This window comes from Cynoglossus semilaevis, chromosome 1 (genome assembly GCF_000523025.1).
Source record: "Cynoglossus semilaevis isolate Cse_v1.0 chromosome 1, Cse_v1.0, whole genome shotgun sequence".
Classification (NCBI taxonomy): Eukaryota; Metazoa; Chordata; class Actinopteri; order Pleuronectiformes; family Cynoglossidae; genus Cynoglossus; species Cynoglossus semilaevis.
Genome location: NC_024307.1, coordinates 4,116,474 through 4,139,050, shown reverse-complemented (window position 1 = coordinate 4,139,050; position 22,577 = coordinate 4,116,474). Strand labels below are relative to the sequence as shown.

At 41.7% G+C, this 22,577-nt stretch overlaps 1 protein-coding gene and 1 long non-coding RNA gene across 2 annotated transcripts in view; both read left to right on the top strand.

Moving 5' to 3' along the window:
- The window catches only part of LOC103391107 (uncharacterized protein KIAA1522), a 33,444-nt gene that overhangs the window by 4,310 nt on the left and 6,557 nt on the right, over positions 1-22,577 (top strand). Inside the window, exons 2-5 of the mRNA XM_025059834.1 lie at positions 8,085-8,403; positions 21,979-22,119; positions 22,215-22,258; positions 22,368-22,525. Of these exons, the coding sequence (XP_024915602.1) occupies positions 8,109-8,403; positions 21,979-22,119; positions 22,215-22,258; positions 22,368-22,525 (638 nt within the window). The 5' untranslated portion in view covers positions 8,085-8,108. The remainder of the gene's footprint in view (positions 1-8,084; positions 8,404-21,978; positions 22,120-22,214; positions 22,259-22,367; positions 22,526-22,577) is intronic.
- On the top strand, positions 12,226-18,299 carry LOC112487699 (uncharacterized). The gene is made up of 2 exons (XR_003051027.1): positions 12,226-13,537; positions 13,685-18,299. It is a non-coding gene; the product is annotated as an uncharacterized LOC112487699 (long non-coding RNA).

Here is a 22,577-nt window from a genome sequence, read left to right as displayed (position 1 = left end):
AGTAACTCTGACGTCTTATTCTTTTTTATTTTTTCTGCCGTGGATCTTCCTCCTCCTCCTCCTTCTTCTTCTTCTTCTTCTTCTTCTTGACCTGACATGTTGTTAATCCAGCTCTAACACATGGACTTGGTTTAGGACTTTTTTTTTTTTTTTTTTTTTACTAAAAACATTCCATTCCAAGTTGTGTTGGTTTATTAAATTGCCAGTTTTTTTGTCGTCGTGTTGTCGTCGAACTAAATGTTTGATCACGTTGGTTTGTCGTCACAGTGAAGTTTGTTTATTATGGTGTTAATTCAGGAGGAGCAGAAACAGAGCTGGAACCGTACCGTACTGTACTGTACCAGATTGTACTGTACCAGACTGTACTGTACCAGACTGTACTGTACTGCGACGAAGATATGGGCTTGGTGTGTGTGTGTGTGTGTTGGGGGGGTGAAAGCAGATTTGGGGAGAGGAGTTACTCAGTAGGTAATTATCAATCTCTCAGGAATGTGGCTGCTGCTCTTACCAGACAAGCTGCTGCACGGCTACAGAGGCTCCGCAGCACGCCAGCTCTCATTAACCTGTCCACAGATCTCTGCATGGCACAACACCCCCAGCACAGAGTTCCACAGCGTTTTTTTTTGACGTCTTTTCCTGGAACGATTTCCTCTTCGTTGTGAAACAAAAGGACCACATAGAAACTGCCTGTTTGTTTACACTGACAGATTGATTTCAAACCAAAGTGCAGGAAAATTCTGGCCGTCCTCTACCTCCTGTGTCTCCACATACGTACACTCTGACGGGGCAGAGTGAGGCTGTCACAGTGCCTCCTACTGGTCTCCAATAACAGGAAATGTCATTTTTAGTCTGTTTTAACAAACATTAAAAAAAAAAAAAAAATGTCTTCAGACTAAGACTTTACACCTGAGTGAGTTCTAGCCCAGACACGGTTGCCTAAGTCTGTGAGTCCCAGTTCTCTTCTTTGTTAAAAAAAACGCCCAGACAGGACGGCCAACGCCCTGATTGATGCCTCAGGTGCTGTGCTGTGCAGAAACACCAGTTTGATACCGCGCTGAACAGTCGCTGCTCTGGTAGAGAGCATCAAACTGGTGGTTACTGTTGATCGTACTGTACGAAAGGATGAAAAAAAAAAACCGCTCCCGTAGTCGCTGTAGTACGGAACATTTGCCGCTCTGAGCGTCTGCGCCCTGACAGCGAGGCCCGACCATGTGACTGAGCCTGTGCTTGAACGGAGCCAGTCCTAATTCAAACAAAGGTGGCTGCTGGTGTATCACCGCCACGCCCTCTGAGCTTCACCCTCAACCTCCTGAAGGTGGTGGAGTCAACTCTGACACTGCTGCCAAAGCCGGAGAGGCCCTGCAGCGCCCCCCACTGCTCTGCGTTCTTATCTGCATTTTTTTTTTTCGGCAACAAACGTCACAGTCAGACAATTTCTTGAAGTTCACCGAGGCGTGAACGCAGATCTTTTAGAACACGTTTGTCAAACTCGGGGCCCGTGGACTAAATCCGGCCCGCTTCATCATTTTATGTGGCCCGCCGGAGCTTAGCATGTTTGTTTGTCCAAAAAAAATAAAACTTTATCCATACAGTGCAGTACAGTAGTGTATACTACTGTAGTATTTACTGGACTGTGTACACTACGGTAATTCACAATATTCACAATAATATTTCTCGAATTCCAATTCCTGTTGCTTTGTAACCCGCCTCCTGGGTTCCATCCCAGTGGAATGAAACATCAACAACTAATGGGACGTGACAGGACAAGCAGCTTCACTTTGTCGACCACATAACTTGACTCTTATACTTTAAAATGAGGCACTTCCTGTTTGGTTGTTGTGACTCGTCGACTCGTCCTACTACAATCATTTACTATTTCTTAGTTTGCTTCATGTCTAATGTTTTGAGTTTTTTTAATGAATTTCACTGAGAAAAAAAAATATTGGTTTGAACACAGTCGGCACAAACACCTGAATGTCACTTAGGCCGGGAGGTTCCCAACCCCCAGTCCGAGGACCGGTGCTGGTCCGTGGGTCAGTTGGTACCGGTTCACAGTCGGACACAGTGAAAAAATGTACTTCAGTTTTACTAATTTAATCTGTCAATGTTTCAAAATAACAGGTCAAAGGTCATTCAGACTCTGATACTAACAGAAGAAAGTCTGAAAGGTGTTTTATTTTGAAAATTTAATGATTCTTTAACAATGGCGACCTATTACCGGTTCACAGTAACGGCTGATACCGGTCGACCGGTCCTTGGTACAAAGAAGTTTACCAAGGACCACTGGCTTCGGCTACGTAGGGACCTGACATTTTGGTTTAAGAAAAACCAGCATTTTTAGGTTTTTAGGTGTATACCGCCACCTACTGTAGTAGAGTGTGTAGTGTCATGGTATGACCAGCGATCTATTTTTTTATTTTAACTGATGTGAATTGTCAAACATTTGTATCGATTTATAACAGATTCAGGACGCATCGTTAGGTCCTTCCTTTGAAGTCGTAGTAAAGGCCGGATAACGCATCGAATTTGTATCGATTTGTAACAGCTTCAGGACGCATCGTTAGCTCCTTCCTTTGAAGTCGTAGTAAAGGCCACTAAGGTCGCTGCTTGTTCAACTGGCAAAAACGATAAGAAAAGTACAAATACTCTTTTTAGATTTAGTTCAGTGACTCCTTCAGACGAGGACTCAGAATATCTGTGGTATTCACAGAAAGTCTTCAGTCCTTCTGAAGGACAGACGACAGAGATAACAGAGACGTGGCCTCTTTGAGATCGAGTCCTTGGGTTTGTCACTCCGCTGTTTATCACGTCTAAAATGGTCTAAATGACCCGGTTTACAGCTGATTAAACCTGGAATGATGAGAATTATTGTCACTTGCTGACTCCCCCTGGAAATTCTTTTCCCCCGAGGCCATTTTCTTTCTTTAGCGTTGACCTTGAGTAGCCTCCAAATGTAGGTTTTTTTTCTCATACCTCGTGAGAAAAAACCTTTGTTTTTTCACATTATTTACCATATCAGTCTGGGATCAGCCCGAGGAGATCTGAGCCACAGAGCAAACAACATTTAGAACAACAGCTGCTTGGACAACGCTTTCAAAGAATTATTTTTTAATAAAGTCGCAACACTGTCGGAATCGAAGGCTTTGAAAGAATAACAACAAAACATGTAAGGGTAAAAACTCTTCTATTTTTCTTTCTTTCTTTTTTTTGTAATTAAGAGATTTTCTTTGCGAATTTGAACGAGGTTTTTTGTAAGTAAAGCATCAGACAAACCAAACAGTAAAATCCACTCTGTTGCTTCAGGCGAGACAGGTGTCAGAGCTTTCCCTTTGTTGACCTGCTGGAACCCACAGTGTTCCCTGACGTTCCTCCTCCTCTCAGAGGCCCATTATCGATGAACGCACTTCCTGTACACCAGTGGTTCTCAATTATTTTTCCTGTCATGCCCCCCCTTAGGGACAGAAATGTCCCCCGACCCACACCCCCGCAAATTAAGATACTATTGAGAACCTGAGAACGTGTATATTTTAATCTGTACAAACCACTATATGAGTTGCTGCCACCTAGTGACTGGACGCTTGTTATCATTCACACTGATGTCCAGTGGGCCATATTCCATTGGTAACGCCTGGGCATCTCGCCGCGCCCGCTAAGTGGGACCCGCCCCACTGTTTGAGAATTACTGCTGTGCACAGACACACATCAGTTTCCTCATATTCAGACGAAACGATTATCAGCCACAGTTTACTTAACGCTGACACCGACGCACAGTTGTCAGCGTAAGATTATCGACCTGGAACGCCTGATATTGACTCTCTATCTCTCTCTATCTCTCTCTCTATTCGTTGGCGTTTGTTATTTTAACGCGACACTTCCTGTTGACGTTTGTTATTTTAACGCGACACTTCCTGTCCAATTTGGACGTCCTGTGTTGAGGACAATTAAACAGCGAGTTGGAACACATTCCTGTTGCGTCAGGACAGAACTCGACCTCAGATTGAGACGGCGGAACGTCTTCAGTCGAACAGAGGAACTCCAACGGTCCGTTTTTTTTTTTCCAAATCGCTCCTTGCGTCTGCGGTTTGTTTGTTAGCGTCTTACTTTGGTGAGAGTTGAAGTGCCGCGGCTTTGTGATCAAACCGTGGCTGTAGTTGCTGTGGAAACGAGACGTTTGTTTTCCCTCTGAGGGATGTTTACAGAAGGATGGATTGAAACACTTTACTTTAGTCAAATACAACGTGCTAATAAAACTGGGAACAAGGTAAAGGACGCGCCGCTGCGTCTTTCACATCGTGCCGACTGGAAAAATTGCAGGTCTTTTTGAGTCGCAAAAGTAAGGGTTTGCGACTCGACGTCTTACGACCAGATGACACTGCCAACGTTGGGTGGTCCTAGACCGCAGCCCACAATTAAAACCAGTGGTTGCTGTAGTACTCTCCACCGGCCACAGGGGTCTGATTAGTGGCAGCTGTAGCCAGTAGAGATGCCTGTGTTCTGGTTCGTCTTCTGTCCCTGCTGGTCACGATCACTGGTTCACTTTTACCTCTGGTACTTTCTGGAAGACCCTCCCTCACAACCTGAGGCCCACAGATGAACGGAGAGACCCCCCTTCACCCCCCCACCCACCCACTCTTCCTCGGCTGAGGTGTCTGAATATAGGTTGACTGAGGTCGGCACAGATGCATGGATCTTAGTCACAGCCAAATGACTGTAATTTGGAGCAGGAAAACCACGGGGCTCAGAACGGGGGGTGGGGCCTGGAGATGAGCCGCTCGTGCTTGTTATTGGCCTTTCACTTCGACTCACAGCAGGAGGTGGAAAAAACAAGCTAATTCACATTCATTTAAAAAAAAAAAAAACACAAATGTGTGATTTGTTTATTGTCTTTTACCATTAAGGTGTTTTTTTTTTTTTTATCAGTTTGCACCAGAGTTACAGATTAGTCTCTGGTACTGTTCACGCTGAGCAGTTTTAAGGTTAGTGCCATTGAGGCAAATGTTTCTCCTGGGAATGAAGTGAAGTCATAACAGGAAGAGTTTTGTGAACCTGAAACATTCACCGTTTTATTCTTTATCACTGAGCCTCAGATGGTTTGTCATGAACTCTGTTTGTTTTTACATTTCTAACACGATGAACAGAAACTGTTCATCGGATCATGAGCTCGGAGTCGATGTCAGAGAGAGAGAGAGAGTGAGAGAGAGAGAGAGAGTGTGTTTGTGGATAAATAATAAACATGATAATTGTAGTGTTTAATTTGTTTTTTGTTTTGGTTTTTTTCTTCAGACGACTACTTGTCGTTATTAGCATTAGCTTACATATTAGCATTAGCTTACAAAATACAATGTACAATGTACTTTGTTACTCATTAATTATTCAATAATTAGTGCATTTGTTTAGCATAAGGAAATTATTGACCAACTTCGTTTTCAGCTCTGTATGTTTCCACTGAATGATAAATCTCAAAATAAACTGTTGGTTTTCCTGCGCTAACCAGTTACGTGCTAGTTAAGGTTAGCACAAAATGAGGAGCAGAAGAGCAGCTTGATAACAGGCGCAAACTGCCAGATAGTTACGACGTTTTCATACTGAAGTCGCACGAGGTGCGTTTGGGTATTTTACCAATTTTTATAACAATAATATAATTTTTTTAAAATTATTAATTATTATTATTTTATATTATCAATATACAGTATTTGTTTATATCCATGTTTTTTAGTTATTATATTTAAAAAGTAATAGTATATTTCTGTGGGGTTAGAATGAATGAATTGGTTTTAGTTATTTTTTAAGGGGCAAAATGCAATCGATTGTGGAATGGATTAAACTCAAATTAAATTAATTAATACAATTAATAATAATAAAATTAATGAATCTCAAAAGCTCATGGAGAAAACTCAACTCCATGTTCTCCTACTGTAGCTAAAAAATAGACCAAATATAACCCTGACAATTTTTTGAAATTGCTTTTATAAAAGTAAAAAAAAAAAATTAATTATTTTGACCTTTTTATTTCACTGTTTGACTTGAATTCATAATTCAAAACCGAATTAATCAGAATTCACTTTTCTTTTCACACAGTGTAATTAACCAGTGAAGCGTCACCTCAGGACATGGTGTCGAGATATTATTAAACGTTTCAGGAGTTGAAGCCGTGACTCATTTCCAACATGTATGTGTCGCAGCGCTCCACTGGCACAGCATCAGTGGGAGTCGAACGACGACGTTATAAAAGCCCTTAAGATTAAAATAAAAAAAAACGATTAGTCAGTGGGCTAACGACTTCTGTAGACGGCGTGTCATGTGAGGTGTCTATAATTCTGTCACCTCCACGTACACTGAGTGCTGCCTTCCCTCCATCTGCTTGTTTACATTCTCCGACTGCTGTCATCTTCACAACCTGCCGCTGCTTTTATCTGCAGGGAGTTCAGGAGAAGTATCTAATAAAGAGCGCAGCTGGATGAGGCTTAGTGAAAATGGCAGGAAAAAAATCCAAAGGCTCAAAGTGAAGGAGTCGAGTAAAGTGGAGGGAGGGGGGGTGAGAGGGGGGTGAGATGAGCTCATCGCTGTAAGAAGTTTAAAAAAAAAAAAAGAAGAAGAAAAAAGGCATGAACATGAAGCAGAGACCTGTTGTAAAAAACCACGGACGACACCAACGACTGTTTATTTTTTTTTCTTCTTCTTCTTCCTCCCTGCTGCTCTTCCGTGTGTGTGTGTGTGTGTGTGTGTGCGTGCACGGGTGCGGCTTTGTGAGTTATGACTCCACGGTGAGGAATGAAGGGAGCGGTGCCAGTTCTTCCTTTGCAGAACCGTGAAGTTGAGGGTAGAGACGGGTTGGGGGGGGGTGTTGGGGTCTGTGTGTGTGTGGGCCGAGTGACGAACAGTCACAGACACTGACCCGCGTATGGCCTCGTATGACGTGTCAGGTGGGTCGTAATTATCAGACCGTGGCAACTGAGGCTGCAATTATCAGCTTTCAGTGAATCACAGGTTCCCTGGTTTTATTTTTTTATTTTTTTTATTTTTTATTTTTTTACACTTTAGCTCACTGCCATACGCTCCCTAAAGCACTGTACATGTTGTAGGGCCAGTTCAACACATATAATCTTCTTTTTAAAAGTGACTTTGCTGGGACTTGAAACCTGTTTGACAAAACTAATCCATCATGTTGATCCCTGTGGCTTTTGTGTTCATTGGAGGAAGAATCAGTGTCTGACAGCAGTGGTGGGAAAGCGTGAGGAGCGGGAACTCTGGAATGTAATCGGATACAGTCCTGGTGGTCCCAAAGTCTGGAGGTTCAACTCTTTGACTTAAAATAGACTTTGTTCAGTAGCCAATCACTGTGGAGTAAATGGTCCACAACTGGTTTTATGCAGGACAAATTTTTACTTCCTGTCAAGCAGCAGAGGTGTGTGTGTGTGTGGGTGTGTGTGTGTGGGTGTGTGAGCGGACGTTATAAAAAACACAACAAAGTTTAATTAAATCATATATAATTATTGTTGCATAAAAAACAGGTCAAATCCTGAAAATAGAAGCAGAGGGAAGTGCTAGCTTTTCAAAATAAAATACAATACAGACTTTTATTTTAATGAAATCCAAGTGTGGCCCCATTAATAAATCAGTGATTCTCAACCGCTGAGCCGTGGAAAATTATCCAATTTCACTTAATTTGGCTGAAAATGATTAATTATTCATTGCATATAATTTTTCTTTGCTCGTCAACACATGAAAGGCAGAACAATTAGCTCCTCTTCTGCTAGGTGGCAGCAGGTGGCTATGAAAAATATATTTAAAAAAAAAGATAATCAGAGCTGTTGAAGAAGATCTTGGTGAGTGTCTTTCTTCAATTCCTGGCGGTATGTGAGTGTTGTCTTCAACTAAACAGTGGTGAGCCGTGGTTAAAAAGAGGTTGGGAAACACTGATGACCCAAAGGCCGGTCCTGGTCCTCGACCCGGGGGTTAGAGACAGTCTGACAGTTCATTATTCGGTTCTGTTTTTGTTCCCTGTGGTTCTGGTTCCGTCTGTTGTCGTGTGTCTAACGCTGGACCTCTGTTCTGTTTCCTCTCCCGCTGTGTTTCTCTTCCAGGCCGAAGCTCCAGCTCGAGGTGTCATGTCTAACCGTGACTCCCTGGGTTTTGGGGAGTTACTTCCCCAGGACGTGGTTCAGATCTTTGCCCAGGAGAAACACAGCAAAAGAGGCCACAAGAAGCGCAGTCACTCTCTGGGCCGGGCGCTGGGCTGGCTGAAGGGCAAGAAGGGCAAAGATCAGGGCAGGAATGGGCGAAATCTGGGTCTGGGTCCTGCACTTGACCTGGCCTTGGAGGGACCCTCAGCTGGGACGCAAGGTGGACACAAGGGAGGACAGAAGTCAGGGAGACACACACACCATCATGGGAACAGCCAAGGTGAGGACCAACGAGCTGCACGTCAGTGCTTCAATACTGTCTTCATAAACACGGTCTCTGGTTCAAGTCCCAGTGAGAACGCATGAGGACACAGCAGGGAGAGAATGAGTGTGTGTGTGTGTGACTGTGTGTGTGTGACTGTGTGTGTGCGACTGTGTGTGTGCGACTGTCATTGTGCCTGTTTGCGTTTGTGAGTCAGGTGTCGGCCTCTGGAAATTTCCCTGCTGCTGTGAATGTGATTTACTCAGTGTGTGTGTGTGTGTGTGTGTGTTGCTGTATTTTCTTTTATGCAAATAGTGAACTCTCTTGACCCGTGACCTCTGACCCCGACCCCTGATCCCTGAATCTCACTTATCTGTGCAAAAATAAAAAAAGTAAAGAAAAAAGATTTAAGAGCTACATGAGGAAATAAATGGTGAATTAAAAAAATAAAAAATAAAATAACCAATACATTTTTAATAATAATTATTAAATTTGTTAAATGGAAGGAAGTTTGAGTTTATACTGGTATGTTGCCAAAATGGCTAAGTAGTAAAATTCAAAATCAGATAATAACCTGTTGTTCCAGCCTTCATGGTGTAATGTCACAGTAAAAACATTGTCTTCAGTTGTTAGTTGTGTCTTCAGGAACCAGACCGAGACATTTATTTTGCTGCTGTCCTGTAATTAAGCTGTTTGTTACACAATAGTCAGGAAACAATTGCGTAAGATTGACTTTAAAAAAAATAAAAAAAAAGAACTGCTGGAAAAGAAAGGATTTTCCTGCTGGTTCTCCTCGCCCTCCGGCCATGTGTGTTTGTTCACCACAGACCTGTTTGAACGAACTCTTCTTCTGACCCTTCAACTCGCTTTGTTTGACTGTGAAAAAAAAAAGAAAAAGAAAAAGAAAAATCTCTGTCTGTCCTGTTCTGTGATACCATCACAGGTTACACACACGACACAGGTGCTGCACCGTGGCTGCAGTCCACAGGGGGCGTACATGAGCAGGAAGGTGTCACTCACCCCAGATGGCACACATACACCCACTCAGTCAACAACACACACATACACACACACACACACACAGCGGCGACGTGAGAGAGCGTTCACACAGGGGCGACGCTACGACTTTTCCCACAGCTCGACTCGACTCGACTCGACTCGACTTGGTCCGGTCTTGTCCTAGCCTGCACGTCGTTTCTTCGTCTGCGTCTATTTTTTTTTTTTCTTGCGAGTTCAAACTCTGAGCACAAACTTTTACCAGTTTTATGTCCTGATTTTTGAAACCTAGACAGAGCCAAACAGAAACGACAAGTGAAAGCCTGTTTTCACTGAACTGACTCCACGCTTATACACAAAGGCACCAGCAGGGGGGGGCGTTTGTCTGACGGTGCTGGGGCAGTCGGGGCTAATTGCTGTACAGGAGGGAGGGGGCGCCGCCTGCTTCTTTTGTTGGCCCTTTTTTTGTGGTAGTTGAGCTGGAGGTGGGGGGGGTGGTGGTTTCCATAACATTCAAGCCCATTACGTTCCACAGTCAAACAGCGTAGGCTAATGTCCAAACAGACTTTTAGATGGTGACAGATGAGCCAGGCGGCGTGGAACCGAGGGTTATGTAAGCGAAAGTAAACTGTGAGGAGAGATAAGAAGTTTCTCCTCTGCCGAGGTCAGATCGGAGCAAACCTCCCTCATCAGGCAACGCAACAAATCCTTTGACGCTGCTGTTTTTCTTCGGGCGAAATTTTAGTCTCACAGTTACAACGAGGAGACGTTTTTTTAAAGTTGATTTGGTTACAGTGAACCATCACACAGGCTGGATGTCAGGGGTGGCAAACTCCAGGCCCGGGGACCACTTCTGTCCCACCAACTCCTCACATTTGGCCCATGGCTCGATGTCAAAAATGATTTGATTTCATGCTTGAGGTCATTTTGATGAAATTGTCACTAGTCTGTTGCCTCGGGGCTTTGAAGTCGTGCTAATTTAGCAGTGGTTTCTGCCCTCGGGTCAAGTCCTTATTTTCTTTTAAATATTTTGGCTTAAATAGTCAAGAAGTCACATATTTATTCTAGTAGTTTTTTTTATAATTCACTAATGTCAACGGTATTAAAACACCTGAATCGCAGTCAGGAAATCGATTCCCAGTTGAAAGAGAACACATGTTGTTTGTCTGAAGAATTTCTCAGCCTTTAAAACTGCGGTGTCCAGAACCAACCTGGTTTGATGTCAAGTGGACCGGACCAGTACAATCATAACATAACTTCACTATAAATAACAACTTTGTTCTCATGCCAAGTATATTAGATTTTTATTATTAATAATTAATTCTTCATGTTCAACGAAATATAATTTTACAAAAAATGTTATTACTTCTTCATATTCAACGAAATATAATTTTACAAAAAATATCCTGAACATGAAGTGTTCAAACGGGCCGGATTGAACACCTCTGCGGGCCAGTTTTTGCCCACGGGCCGTATGTTTGACTCCCCTGCTTTAAAATGACAAGATTCTTTTCCACAAATTCGCAACTGTAAACTCCAGCCCGTGTGATTATAGAAGGAGCTCAGCCGACGCCGACCAGTGCAACTCACTTGGTCGTAAAACGGAAAAACCTGAGACCGAAGTCGCTGATGATGATTTGTGGTGTTGCCAAAGAGGCTTCCTGCACCGAGCCAGTTCAGGACTGTACACTGAGCGGAGGAACAGTGGGCGGAGTGGGGGGGGGGGGCGGGGGGGCCCGGCAAAGGAGGCACGCCCCGCCCCCCCACACCCGCCATCCCGATCACATTGTTCCTCATTGCACAAACAAGGTGAGAGACAGGGGGCCCGTGTGTGTATGTGTGTGTGTGTGTGTGTGTGTGTGTGTGTGTGTGTGTGTGTGTGTGTGTGTGTGTGTGTGTGTGAGACCTCTGTACAGAGCTGGACAGATCACAGTGAGGTCATGAAAACAAAAGTTCAGTTCATGCCTTATCCAGGGCGTTGACCGCTGCAGCTGCAAACAAAATTAAAAAAAAAAAAAAAACGTAGTTAAGTTTGTAATTACATTTATTGCCAACAATAACCTTGGTAGCAATTTCCTGTCTTTGCTGTAAATGACTTGTATTTATATGAGCAGAAAACAATAATAACATTAGCTCTGAACGCTGCCCTGGTGCATCGTCGATGACCAGCATCCATTAATGAAGAAGAACCTGGTAGCCTTGGACAACCCCTGACCTGTGGTCAGTTCTTTTGTTCAGATGACCACACGGTTGATGAGTTTTGTTCTGGGTTCTGTCGCTAAATCATCAGAACCAGGGATTCACTGGGGTTGTGCAAGGTGCCACTAGGGGGTGCTGCAGATAAAAAAAAATGTGATGGTGGTTTTAAGTTATTTAGTTTTTTTATTGGGATTTTTCCACCCAATAAAGGTGTGTAAATAAACATTTCCTTTGTAAATTTTAAAATCAAAAGCTGACTTTAATTAATAATATGAATTAGTATATATATATATAAATCAGTACAGGCTACATATATGTGTTAAATGTGTGAGGTGTGGGGAATTGAGGCTTCATCAACCCGTCTATAATGTTGTGGTAATGTTGATGTGATGTTGAGATAATGTTGAGATGATGTTGAGATAACTTCGAGATAACTTCGAGATAATGTTGAGAAAATATTGAGATAATGTTGAGATAATGTTGGGGTGATGTTGAGATAATGTTGAGATAATGTCGAGATTTGTTGCGATAATATTGAGATAATGTTGAGATAATGTTGAGTTGATGTTGGGATAATGTTGGGATAATGTTGGGATAATGTTGGGATAATGTTGAGCTAATATTGAGATAATTTTGATATTGAGATAATGTTGAGTTGATGTTGGGATAATGTTGGGATAATGTTGGGATAATGTTGGGATAATGTTGAGCTAATATTGAGATAATGTTGAGATAATGTTGAGTTGCTGTTGAGATAATGTTGATGTGATGTTGGGATAATGTTGAGATAATGTTGAGTTGCTGTTGAGATAATGTTGATGTGATGTTGATATAATGTTGAGGTGACGTTGACCCAGTTCAGTTCTTCACATTGATCAGTCCAGTTTCTGACCTCTCTCTGTGTTGCCCCTGATCACTGTACATTGTTTCATCAACAGTCAGTGACTAACACCTCACACGGCTGCCGTGAAAAGTCTGCAAACGTGAATTGATTCACGCTGCAGTCACTAAACTCTTGACGGTGTCCTCTCACACCGCGTTCTACCTGTGTGTGAATAATGTCTCTGTTTATGAACGGTGGGAGTCGGGAGATGGGAAGACTGATGAGGTCATCCAGAGCCGGAGCGGTGAAGGTCACCTGTTCACACGAACACTCCCCGAAAGATTCCTCACATTCCTGAGCTTCACAAAGATTCTGCTCTGAAGAAGTAAGAAACAGGGAGGCCTTTGTGTGTGTGTGTGTGTGTGTGTGTGTGTGTTTGATGTACACGTCAGCATCAGATCACGTGTGTCATTTTTCTCTGAAGTAGTTGCTAGTTTTCCTAAAAACTAAGATCACAGGTTGGTGAGTTGCAGTCGTCGTTTCAGGTTCAGGACGTCTGTGTTGTTGCCTTGTTGTGATGACAAGGCAACAATAAATTGGCGCCACGTATTTTGCTGGCAGGAAGTAATGAAGCGCCTCATTACAGGCTTACTCATCATTACACAGCTACTTACAGGAGCTCTTTGTGCAAAGCACTTGTTTACGCTGGTCGTTTTGTTAGCTTTCATGAGTTAACTTAATTAACGTTAACGATTGTCACATCAAATGCGTAGCGGGAATATTTGAATATTCAGGTCAGTCTTAGAACAAATCTTATCGCACGTTCATGTAAATGTAGCTATAAAAACGTATGTTGTATTGTATGTTTTTATGACCTGTGGTATAACATCATAGAACCGTTAATTTATGTCGACTTTCTGAAAACATTTCTCTTGTACAGTACGTATCGCTGTGGTTTTCTTGGTTAACATGCAAATCCCAGCTGGCTGACGAGTCATGTGATCTGAGGGTTACGTGTATTTTTAGCTGCTTGTGACTCAGCCCTAACAACGTGTTTTACTTCAGTGTCCAATCAGTAAACGCTGGTAACGTTTTGTAAAATAATAAAACTCATGCCGTGCCTTTCGACCACAGGTTTTGTCTTACAGTATTTAATATAAATACTTTTTTTTATATTCAAAGGAGACGATTAAAAACACTTTTGTTAAATTGTGGGAAAAGTTCTGTAACAAACTTAAATGATCAAAACGCTTTTGCTTGTGATTTTTAAGGTGACCACAGGTTTTGTCATACAGTATTTAATATAAATATTTAGTATTTAATATAATATAAAACGCTTTTGCTTGTGATTTTTAAGGCGTTTGGTGCTAATCTCTTGTGCAGTGCTAGCATTTTGCTTCTGCTAATGCTAATGCTAACGTGAACAAATTTTCTCCCAAAACTCATAGGCTGACAGAACAATATTCAGATATTAAATATATTACAATATTATTGAATAAACAAAACATACTCCAGGATAGTTTAAATGTTTTATTGTTTTTTGTTTGTTTTTTTCCCTCCGATTGTGGTTTCAACTGGTTCAGAACTTCTGTACAGATGTCTCTTGTTGTTGGTGGACACTTGATGGGATTCGTTTTAGTAAGAGTTCACCACACCCAAACGTCAGAGGAGATCAGATGATCAGTCAAACGGTAGAAGACGTTCACCAAGTGCCAGTTCGCCCTCTGGTCCCATCTGAATGAATATTGCGCTCGAGTTTCATTTCATCGAGTTACCCTTATTCCTTGCGTCCTCTCGCGTCTTTGTCGCAGCACAGAACAGCCCGAAGCAATTTTATTGCCGTTTCAATTCGTGAACTCACACATTGCTTCATTGTCAAGATATGCAGATCCATCAGCGTGGTTTCTCACCAGCTGTTATCACGGAAGACTGATAAATATGTGCACGGAAAGTTCCACCCGTTGTGACTTTTCGAGGTAAATAAAAATTTTAGTTTTGGAATTTGGAGCCACTTTGTTCAACGGTGTGGAGATAACGTTGTTGGTTTTACCTGCCGTGCAGCAAACGGTTTCATCTTTGAGAACACAGTGACCTGAACTTGGACCGGAGCTGTGATAAGGAACTGTAACTGGTGTTTGGTGACGAGGTCAGAGGTCACACTGCTGTGATCCGTCATGTCATTTCATCCTGAAAAACAGACATGAAGTCACTGCTGCGGTGATTTTTTTTTTTTTTTTTTTTGTGTGTCTGGTTTGATGTTCGACTGGCTCACAATTATAATCTGTCTCCACATTCATTTTCTGGAACCGCCCTCTCTGTCATTAGCGTTAGCTGCTCTCAGCTAGAAGAATGCTGAGCTCTGTGTTTTATTGTCCTAAATCACATGTTGGAGGAGCCTGTAGCGATGTTGTGCTTACATTAAACAGGCGCTAACAGGTCTGAATATTTTTCAGGCTCCTCCACAGATTTTAATGGGATTTGATTTGTAGCTTAAACCATCTGCAGATTTGTCCGTTATAAAAAATAATTATTTATATGATTTATTTATTTTTTTTGTCTAATGCAGTGATTGCCGTAGGAGGTCGTCAGGTGTAGCATGGAAAATGATTTCACTCAGCTGGTCTGACAGCTATTTTTATTTACTGCAAATAGTGACAGTGACAGGCAGAATAATTAAACACCGGGGCGGGGTCCCTGACTTATGTCAGAGTTCCTACTGTACATCAGAGTCACTCACGTAGGCTATCAGTGATAAAATCGTAATCTAGGACATAAAAAAAAATCAGGAGAGTCTGACCTATGCCTTGGAGCCATAATGAAGGGCAAAAAGTTCCCAAAAAAGCAACACAGGAAATGGAATGCAAATGTAAACAAAGCTAGTTCCCGTGTGAACTGTCGATGTGCGGAATAAAAGAACAAGACGTTCTTGATAAACTCATTTGAGACGGAGACATAACCACAAAACGCCATAGGTCCAGGACGCCGTAAACAGAGAACTTTCACCAGGTGGCAGCAGATGGCTATAAAGGCTAAAAAAAATGAGAAGATATTTGAGTCTTTCTTCAATTCCTGCCAGTATGTCAGTAATGTGTTCAAATAAACAGGCTCAGTGAATGTGTGTAAATGTAATTTAGATCTTTATATTTCATTACATATACTTAAAGTTTCTTTAGTGGTGGGCTGTGGGATTTTTCTGATGTAAAATCTAGTGGCTCAGAAAGATCGTATTGTCCGACTGTGAGAAGCAGTTTAGCTGAGTCCGTCACATGATGCAGGCGTATCTGTTACCCGTTGTCCGTGTCACGACACACTTCTCCCTTCCGTCCCGTCGTCCGTCTTCCTCTCTTTCCTTTCGTCGGTGACGTGAATATTTCAATTATTAAAAGCCGAGAGTGTAAATACAGTCGGTAACTGTTCCCACTGTTACACTCGTGTATTCAGTTGTGTTTGTGCTGATTACAGAGGCTTAGACACCTGGTAGACTGAGAGCTGGAGCCAATGTCTCAGCGTGGCAATGCAAAAGAGGAGAGAGGGGCAAGTTAAGGCAGGGAAGAGGGGTGTGTACGGGATATTTGCATCTGGGTGATTCCCATGAGGCAGTTCAAGAAAGTCGCAAAACACTAATTCGCTGCTGGCTGTGCTGATGAATTTGGACTTTTTGACTTTTGTTTTTTTATGGAAATCCAAGCTGTGTTCCAGGAGGAAATGATCTCCTCGGGTCCAGTCCGTTAGAACTGTCTGTGTCTGTGAGTCAGTTCTTCACACCAGTCAGACGTCAGTCCTCTCTAATCCAGGGGTTCTCAACTCCTGGTCTGTGGACCGGTACCGGTCCATGGGTCATTTAGTACAGGGCCGCAGTGAAATATTTCACAATTTACTTCGTTCAAAGTATCTGCTAATGTCCATTTACGTTTGTCATATAAGATACTGTACCTGGTGAGTATTTCAAAAAAATACTAATGTAATACTAAATAAGGATAGGAGAATAAAGCCTTTAAATCCTTTAACTACCGGTTCGCAAACCAGTTGGTTCAGGCTAACCCAGGTGTGGGCAAATTTTGTGACTCGCCGGCTACTGGAACCTAAAATTTGACGGGGCGGTTGAGGCCAGGTCAGGAGCAGAGATGTAAACTACGATAAATGAAGTCATGAATAAAGGTTAAAATGCTAAAATGCTTCCTGCTTTTTCTACACCATCTATTGGGCAAAGGCGAGCATTGCAGGCAAGAGACATAAGTATAATGATAATATAAATGACTGATGTATTTTGGACAAATTTGCTGGGTTGGATTCAAAGGTCAAACAAAGGATCGCTGCACTAAATGAACGCCGAACTTGCATTCTGAAAATGTTCGTATTTTTGTTTCCTTTTCAAACTTCGTTGATCTTCAGTTTACAAAACACGACTTCTGAAGATTTTGTTATTTTAAAACAGCCGTCTCCTCTCACTTCAAGTCCAAATAAACTGTGTTATTGCAGCAGTAGTAATGGAGAAAACAAAGTCGATATTTGTACGTTAGCGCTACTGTTTGATTGGCTAATAATTGACAAATAAGGAAAACTCTGCTTTTTAAGGTGGGAATATTAGAAAAAGAAAACAACAGGGACACGTTAGCGATGTCGCTGGTAGTTTTGAAAAAGCTTTTTTATGGAATAGTTTGGACACCACTTATTATGGGTGTATTTGAAGGGTTTATTTCTTCAGTAAAAACAGGTCAGAAAAACACAAAAAGAAAGAACGAGCTAATGTATACAGTGAACTGAGCCAACAGTTTCCAAACACAGCACTTCAGAGGCTCATGACTCATGACCTCATTGTTACTAAGTGTATTGGGTGTGTTGTGGAATTTTTTTTTCTTCTTCTTCTTCTTCTTCTGTAGTTACAAAGGAGTTCAGTTTTTTGCAGCAGCACGTCGTTCAATTTTGGAAGTATGAATACAATTAGATCCTGTTGTAATTATGAATAAAATGATCGTGGGTGTAAGAAAACATTCGAATGGACAGTGTCTGCAGGGAGTTCAACATGTGACGACAGACACAGTTTGTCAAACTGATACGTTTTATCTGATTAGATCCAAACGTTCGTACGTCAGCAGAAAACACCACAAAGTGTGTGTTTTTGTGTGTGTTCAATATTAGGGTTTGGCAGCAAAACGACTCTGTTTTGGTAAAAACACGAATTCCGAATGTGCGGCTTCCTTGGTTTCATATCTGTCTAAGATGTAAACAACATGACATTGCTGTCTTCTTTTACTGCGCCATAAAGAGAGGATTTGAGGTCGAACTGGCTGTTTTGGTGGGTTTTTTTTTTTTTTTGGTACTGCTTGAATCTGAGCTGAAGCAGATTAATAATTAAAAGCCTCTAATTTAATCTCCCACTGACTTTTGTCCAAATCCTCCGAGGCAAGTTCACTGATTGAAATCATGAGTTTCCATCAGAAATGTCGACCAAATGTTTATAAGCAGGCCGTAACCATGGTTACATCACACCGCTTCTTCTTCTTCTTCTCATTTTCACTAACTTTTATTATTTGGTAACGATTTGTTTCATGTAAAACATTTCCCAAACATTCCTGTCCGTGTTTGCTGTCGGAGAATCCATATTCATCCAAACAAAGCTGTTTGCTCATCCATGATCTTCTGCTTTGCTGCACTGTTGTTGCACCTCTGAAGAATGAGTCGACCGTGCGTTAGGTCGAGCGTGTTTATCCAAATCCCAGACGTAAACAACAGTGTGGGCTTCAGATTTAATCGGTGCCAGTCTGTTATTGTTTCTCGCCCCTGGTGACAGATGGTCCTTCTGTGATATGATGAATATGGACACCATTAAAATCGACTGTAATTTCTGGACTATTGAGGCCACCTAAATATAGACCACACCCGCTAAATTAAAAAATGAAAAAAATTGTACATATATAGGCCGCACTGTTCGTGTTGTAACGTGATATTTACACAGAAAGGCCGCACTGTCCGTGTTGTAACATGTGATATTTACAGAGAAAGATTTTTTTTTTCATTTTTAATTAAATAAATGCTTTTTTCCGAACAGTACCTGTAACACGGCTAGTTACACGTTAGCTCTTTCTTGCTTCGCCGCCCCGACCGTAGCTGGAATGCACAAGGGAGACTTAGTGATCTGCTCCAGGGCTGAAGCTAACATTAGCTCCGCGGCTAACATTAACTCCGCGGCTAACTCCCTTCACTTCGTGCTTGTCCGCAGCAGAGGTAAACAGAAACAGGGAAGTTGGGGTCTTTATTATCAGCCACGCCGAGCACAACAGAACATGAACAGCGTTTTAACAGCTCTGGTATAACGAACTGACGTTTCAACTTGACAGGGCGACAACTGCTCTCCACTTTCGCTACCGTTCTCTCTCTCTCGTGCGCGCGACCCACGCACATATACGCACACAGCCATTCACAGACGGACATACGCTACTAGTGTAGCACACAGTAGCCCACCAGAAAAGTCATTGAGCCCTAGCGATATGAACGTTAGCTTGTAAAATTAGCTGCATTATTGTTTAAGCGCAGGGTTCAAAGTGTGTCAAAAAAGTAGCGACTTATAGTCTGGAAGTAACAGTAATCACTGTAATAATCACCTTTATTAACCTGCACTTTTGCCCCGCCCACTACTCTGGGTCGGTGGAGTCCAGTGGAGTCCAGTCCCTCCCCCCCCCCCCCCACACACACACACACCCCCCACCAAAAGCTTTCTGTTTTCATGTGTGGCCGCCATGGAGAAACACTCACGCACAAACACCGTGTCCTCTTTGTTACTATGTAATGTCTGTAACACGTGCAGCTCATTGCCGCTCTTTTCTTTTCTTTTTGCTGCCGCCTGATTCTGCCGCCAGGATCACCACCATGGGAATGTTTTCCATTCGCTCATATGTCACACATTCCATGTCATGTCTGCTCAGAACACCAGGAAGTGATCAAACCTCGCTCGTTTCGCCGCTCGTCGTCGTGTGGCACACTGCCCTGTGTCAACCACAGAACATAAATGTTAGATTAGGTCATTGCTCCCCGGGTTCCAGGCTCTTCCGTTGTCTTTCCTCTTCCTGCAGAAAAACTGTTGTTCTTCACTGCTGGAAACAACATGTTCACATGTGTGGCCCTGTGCTGCAGAGCTGCTGGGTCTGTCCTTGATGTTTTTAATCTTGTTTTTCAGAAGACCAAAAAAAAAAAAAAAAAAAAAAACCAACCCCCAGTTTATCACTCACTCCCCCTTGTGGCACCACTTAAAAATGCAGTTGAGACAAAGTTTTGCACCTCAGGTGTTTGAATCCAAACATGAATATATGGTAATGTTAATGTTTAAATTAGAGTTCAAAATAAGGCCCGCCCTCCTCTGGATGTACTTAATAAAATCACTCGACTCCAATGAAATCGAACGACTTAGAATTTTGATCGTTTTGTTTTTCTCTGTTGTGGAGAGGTTACAAAAACCAGTTTACACAGCTGGTATATACATGGTATATAATCCATGTTGTGGTGGTGCAGTGTTGTTGGTCAACAGCCGAACACTGGGGTGAGGCGGCCGCACGTGATGACGTCACCACCTCAAATCCCTGACAACAGCATTCTGTCGTGTTTACATCTGTGTGAGCTCACACTTTGATGTGTGACCCACACCAAGCTGACCAATCACAGACGAGCATGCTCGCAATCAGGGAGCAACAGTGGGCAGAGAAGGGAGGGAGGGGGGGAAGGTGATGGCAGGAATTAGGCTGGGGCAGATTAGTGTCTGAGCTCTGATTGCCCATTGGCTGAAGCGTCGTCGTCTGCTCTACATATGACTGGAGTCAAAATAACAACGACGTCCAGATTTCTGCTTCAGCGGCTGTTTTTGTTCTCTCCCATTTGTCCCCACATCTTTAGAAATTCTCAGAAAAAAACATAGCATTGTTGTTGTTTTTTTTTTTTGTTTTTTTTACCGAGATCATGGTGGTGCTTCTGACTAACAATAACAAGAACAGTTTGACCTGCTTTCCGACACTCTTCAAAGGTAAAGGTGAGTTTAAAGGCTGACGTGATGAGCTGTTGCTGCTGTCATTTAAAAAAAAAAAGTTTTTTTTCTTTATGGGTTTAACCAAGTCTTGACAAGTAACTAGTTCGTGGCTTTGTTTTGAATTTTTTTTTTTTTTTTTAACTGTTCTATTGATCACTGATGGTTTTCATTTCCTGACATAAGGAAATCCATGTCACTGTTCCACAGAGGCAGTGCTAAAAAATTAGCAACCATTACTGAGCACAAGGCTGTCGGTGCTAATTCCAGCGCAGGCTTACAGTGACTCTGCAGACAGTCAAGTTCTCCAGGCGCTAAAAGTAGCAACTGTCACTGTTACATAAAAATCTCCTAGCAGGTTTTTAGGCTAATAATGGGTGTGGTAATGTGCCACAGGTATTACTGAGTTACTGAGTTACATCACGCTGTCAGTATATACAGGACAGAATATACTGCAGGCCAGGCATGGAGGATATAATATATGAAAATAAAACATATGACGTGAAGTACTTGGTACAGTGAAGAAGTACTCGTCAAAAGTCTACTCAAGTTGTTGTTGTCTCTTCACACACTTTTACCACTTTCTACCAGGTCTTTGTCAAATATTACCCTACTTCTACTCTCTTTAAGTACTTTTAAGGGATTTCCAGTATTATTTTTACTCACCTTTACATCTTTACATTTTTGACCATGTTCTACAGATTTTTTTAAAAACGTTTTAGCTAATCTTTAGGGTTAGCCTCGTTATGTGTATATATATATATATATATATATATATATGTATATATATGTATATATATATATATGTATATATATGTATATATATATATATGTATATATATGTATATATATATATATGTATATATATGTATATATATATATATGTATATATATGTATATGTATATATATACATATATATATATGTACATATATATATAGATATATATATATATTTATTTATTTATTTATTTTTTAACCACGGTTTTGGTGGCTTTTGGTTGAAGCTTTATTCATAAGTAACTTAACCATGGAAAGTCCTTGTGGGTTTTTGTTTTACCAGCTTAGAATTTTTTGTTGTTTTTCTCTGCTAACTCAACCATTTCTTCCATTTCTTTGGCTATACTTTAGTTTTCTTCTGTTTGTACTGTTTCTAATGCAACAAGTGGCCATTCCTGCAGGTATTTTTGTAGTACTGCACTAGAAGTTCCCACAACACTGGTTTTGTCAGTTATGAGCAGAGCATGTAAAACAGTTTGGTAAAAAAAAATTGAGAGCAGATTTCCTGCAAATTTTACCCAAAATAACTACAAGTTCCATTGAAACGAGATTTAAGGGCAGACAAGATTTTAAACCGTGCGGACATTAAATGCAACAATTGTAATAAATGTCAGGAGGTTTTTCAGGTTTTTTCACATACAACATGTAATGGTTTTGAATGGTGTCCCAGGTTGATGGCATGTTATTGCAAATATTTTTTATTTAGGTCATTAAACCTGAAAGTATTTTCTTTTCTCTAATTAGAACATAATTGATCTCTCCTCCTCCTCTTGTCTTTTCTTAAAGCTCAGTCAAAGCGAAATGACAACGAGAATTCAGCGCCTCTGTTGCTCCAAGAGAATGTGTTCATCGAGTCCACGAGACCAAAGTACCTGGAGGACCTTCACACTGAGGCTCAGGAAGGGTTAAAAATGCAGCAGCAGGAAGGTACCAACACCCCTCACCCTCCAAGTCAGAACAAATGACAGTAGACTGAAAAGTGAAGGATTTTGTTGTTGAAGAATCAAATGTTCTCCTTGCAGAAACCAGCAGTGGGATGGAGTACCAGGACAACGAGAGCACGATTGTAAGTGAGGCTTCACACCAAAAGAAAAAAAAAAAGGCAACGTTTTCTTGCATTCAAAGCAAACTCACCATTTTGGTATTATATGTTTTTTTTTCTAATTTTTTTGCAGTCGACCATGTCGGTCCAAACTGACGGAGAAGGTAGAGGGTTTATGACCGACAGCACCATTCCAGATACATCTTCAGTCGTCTCGGTACAGTCGTCAGTGTCCACCCGATCATCCCGCTCCGGACTCACCAGACAAGGTATCCTCATAGCCAGAACACTGTTGACTCATCTCATCGTACATATTATACTGCACGCACCAGTATTACAGAAT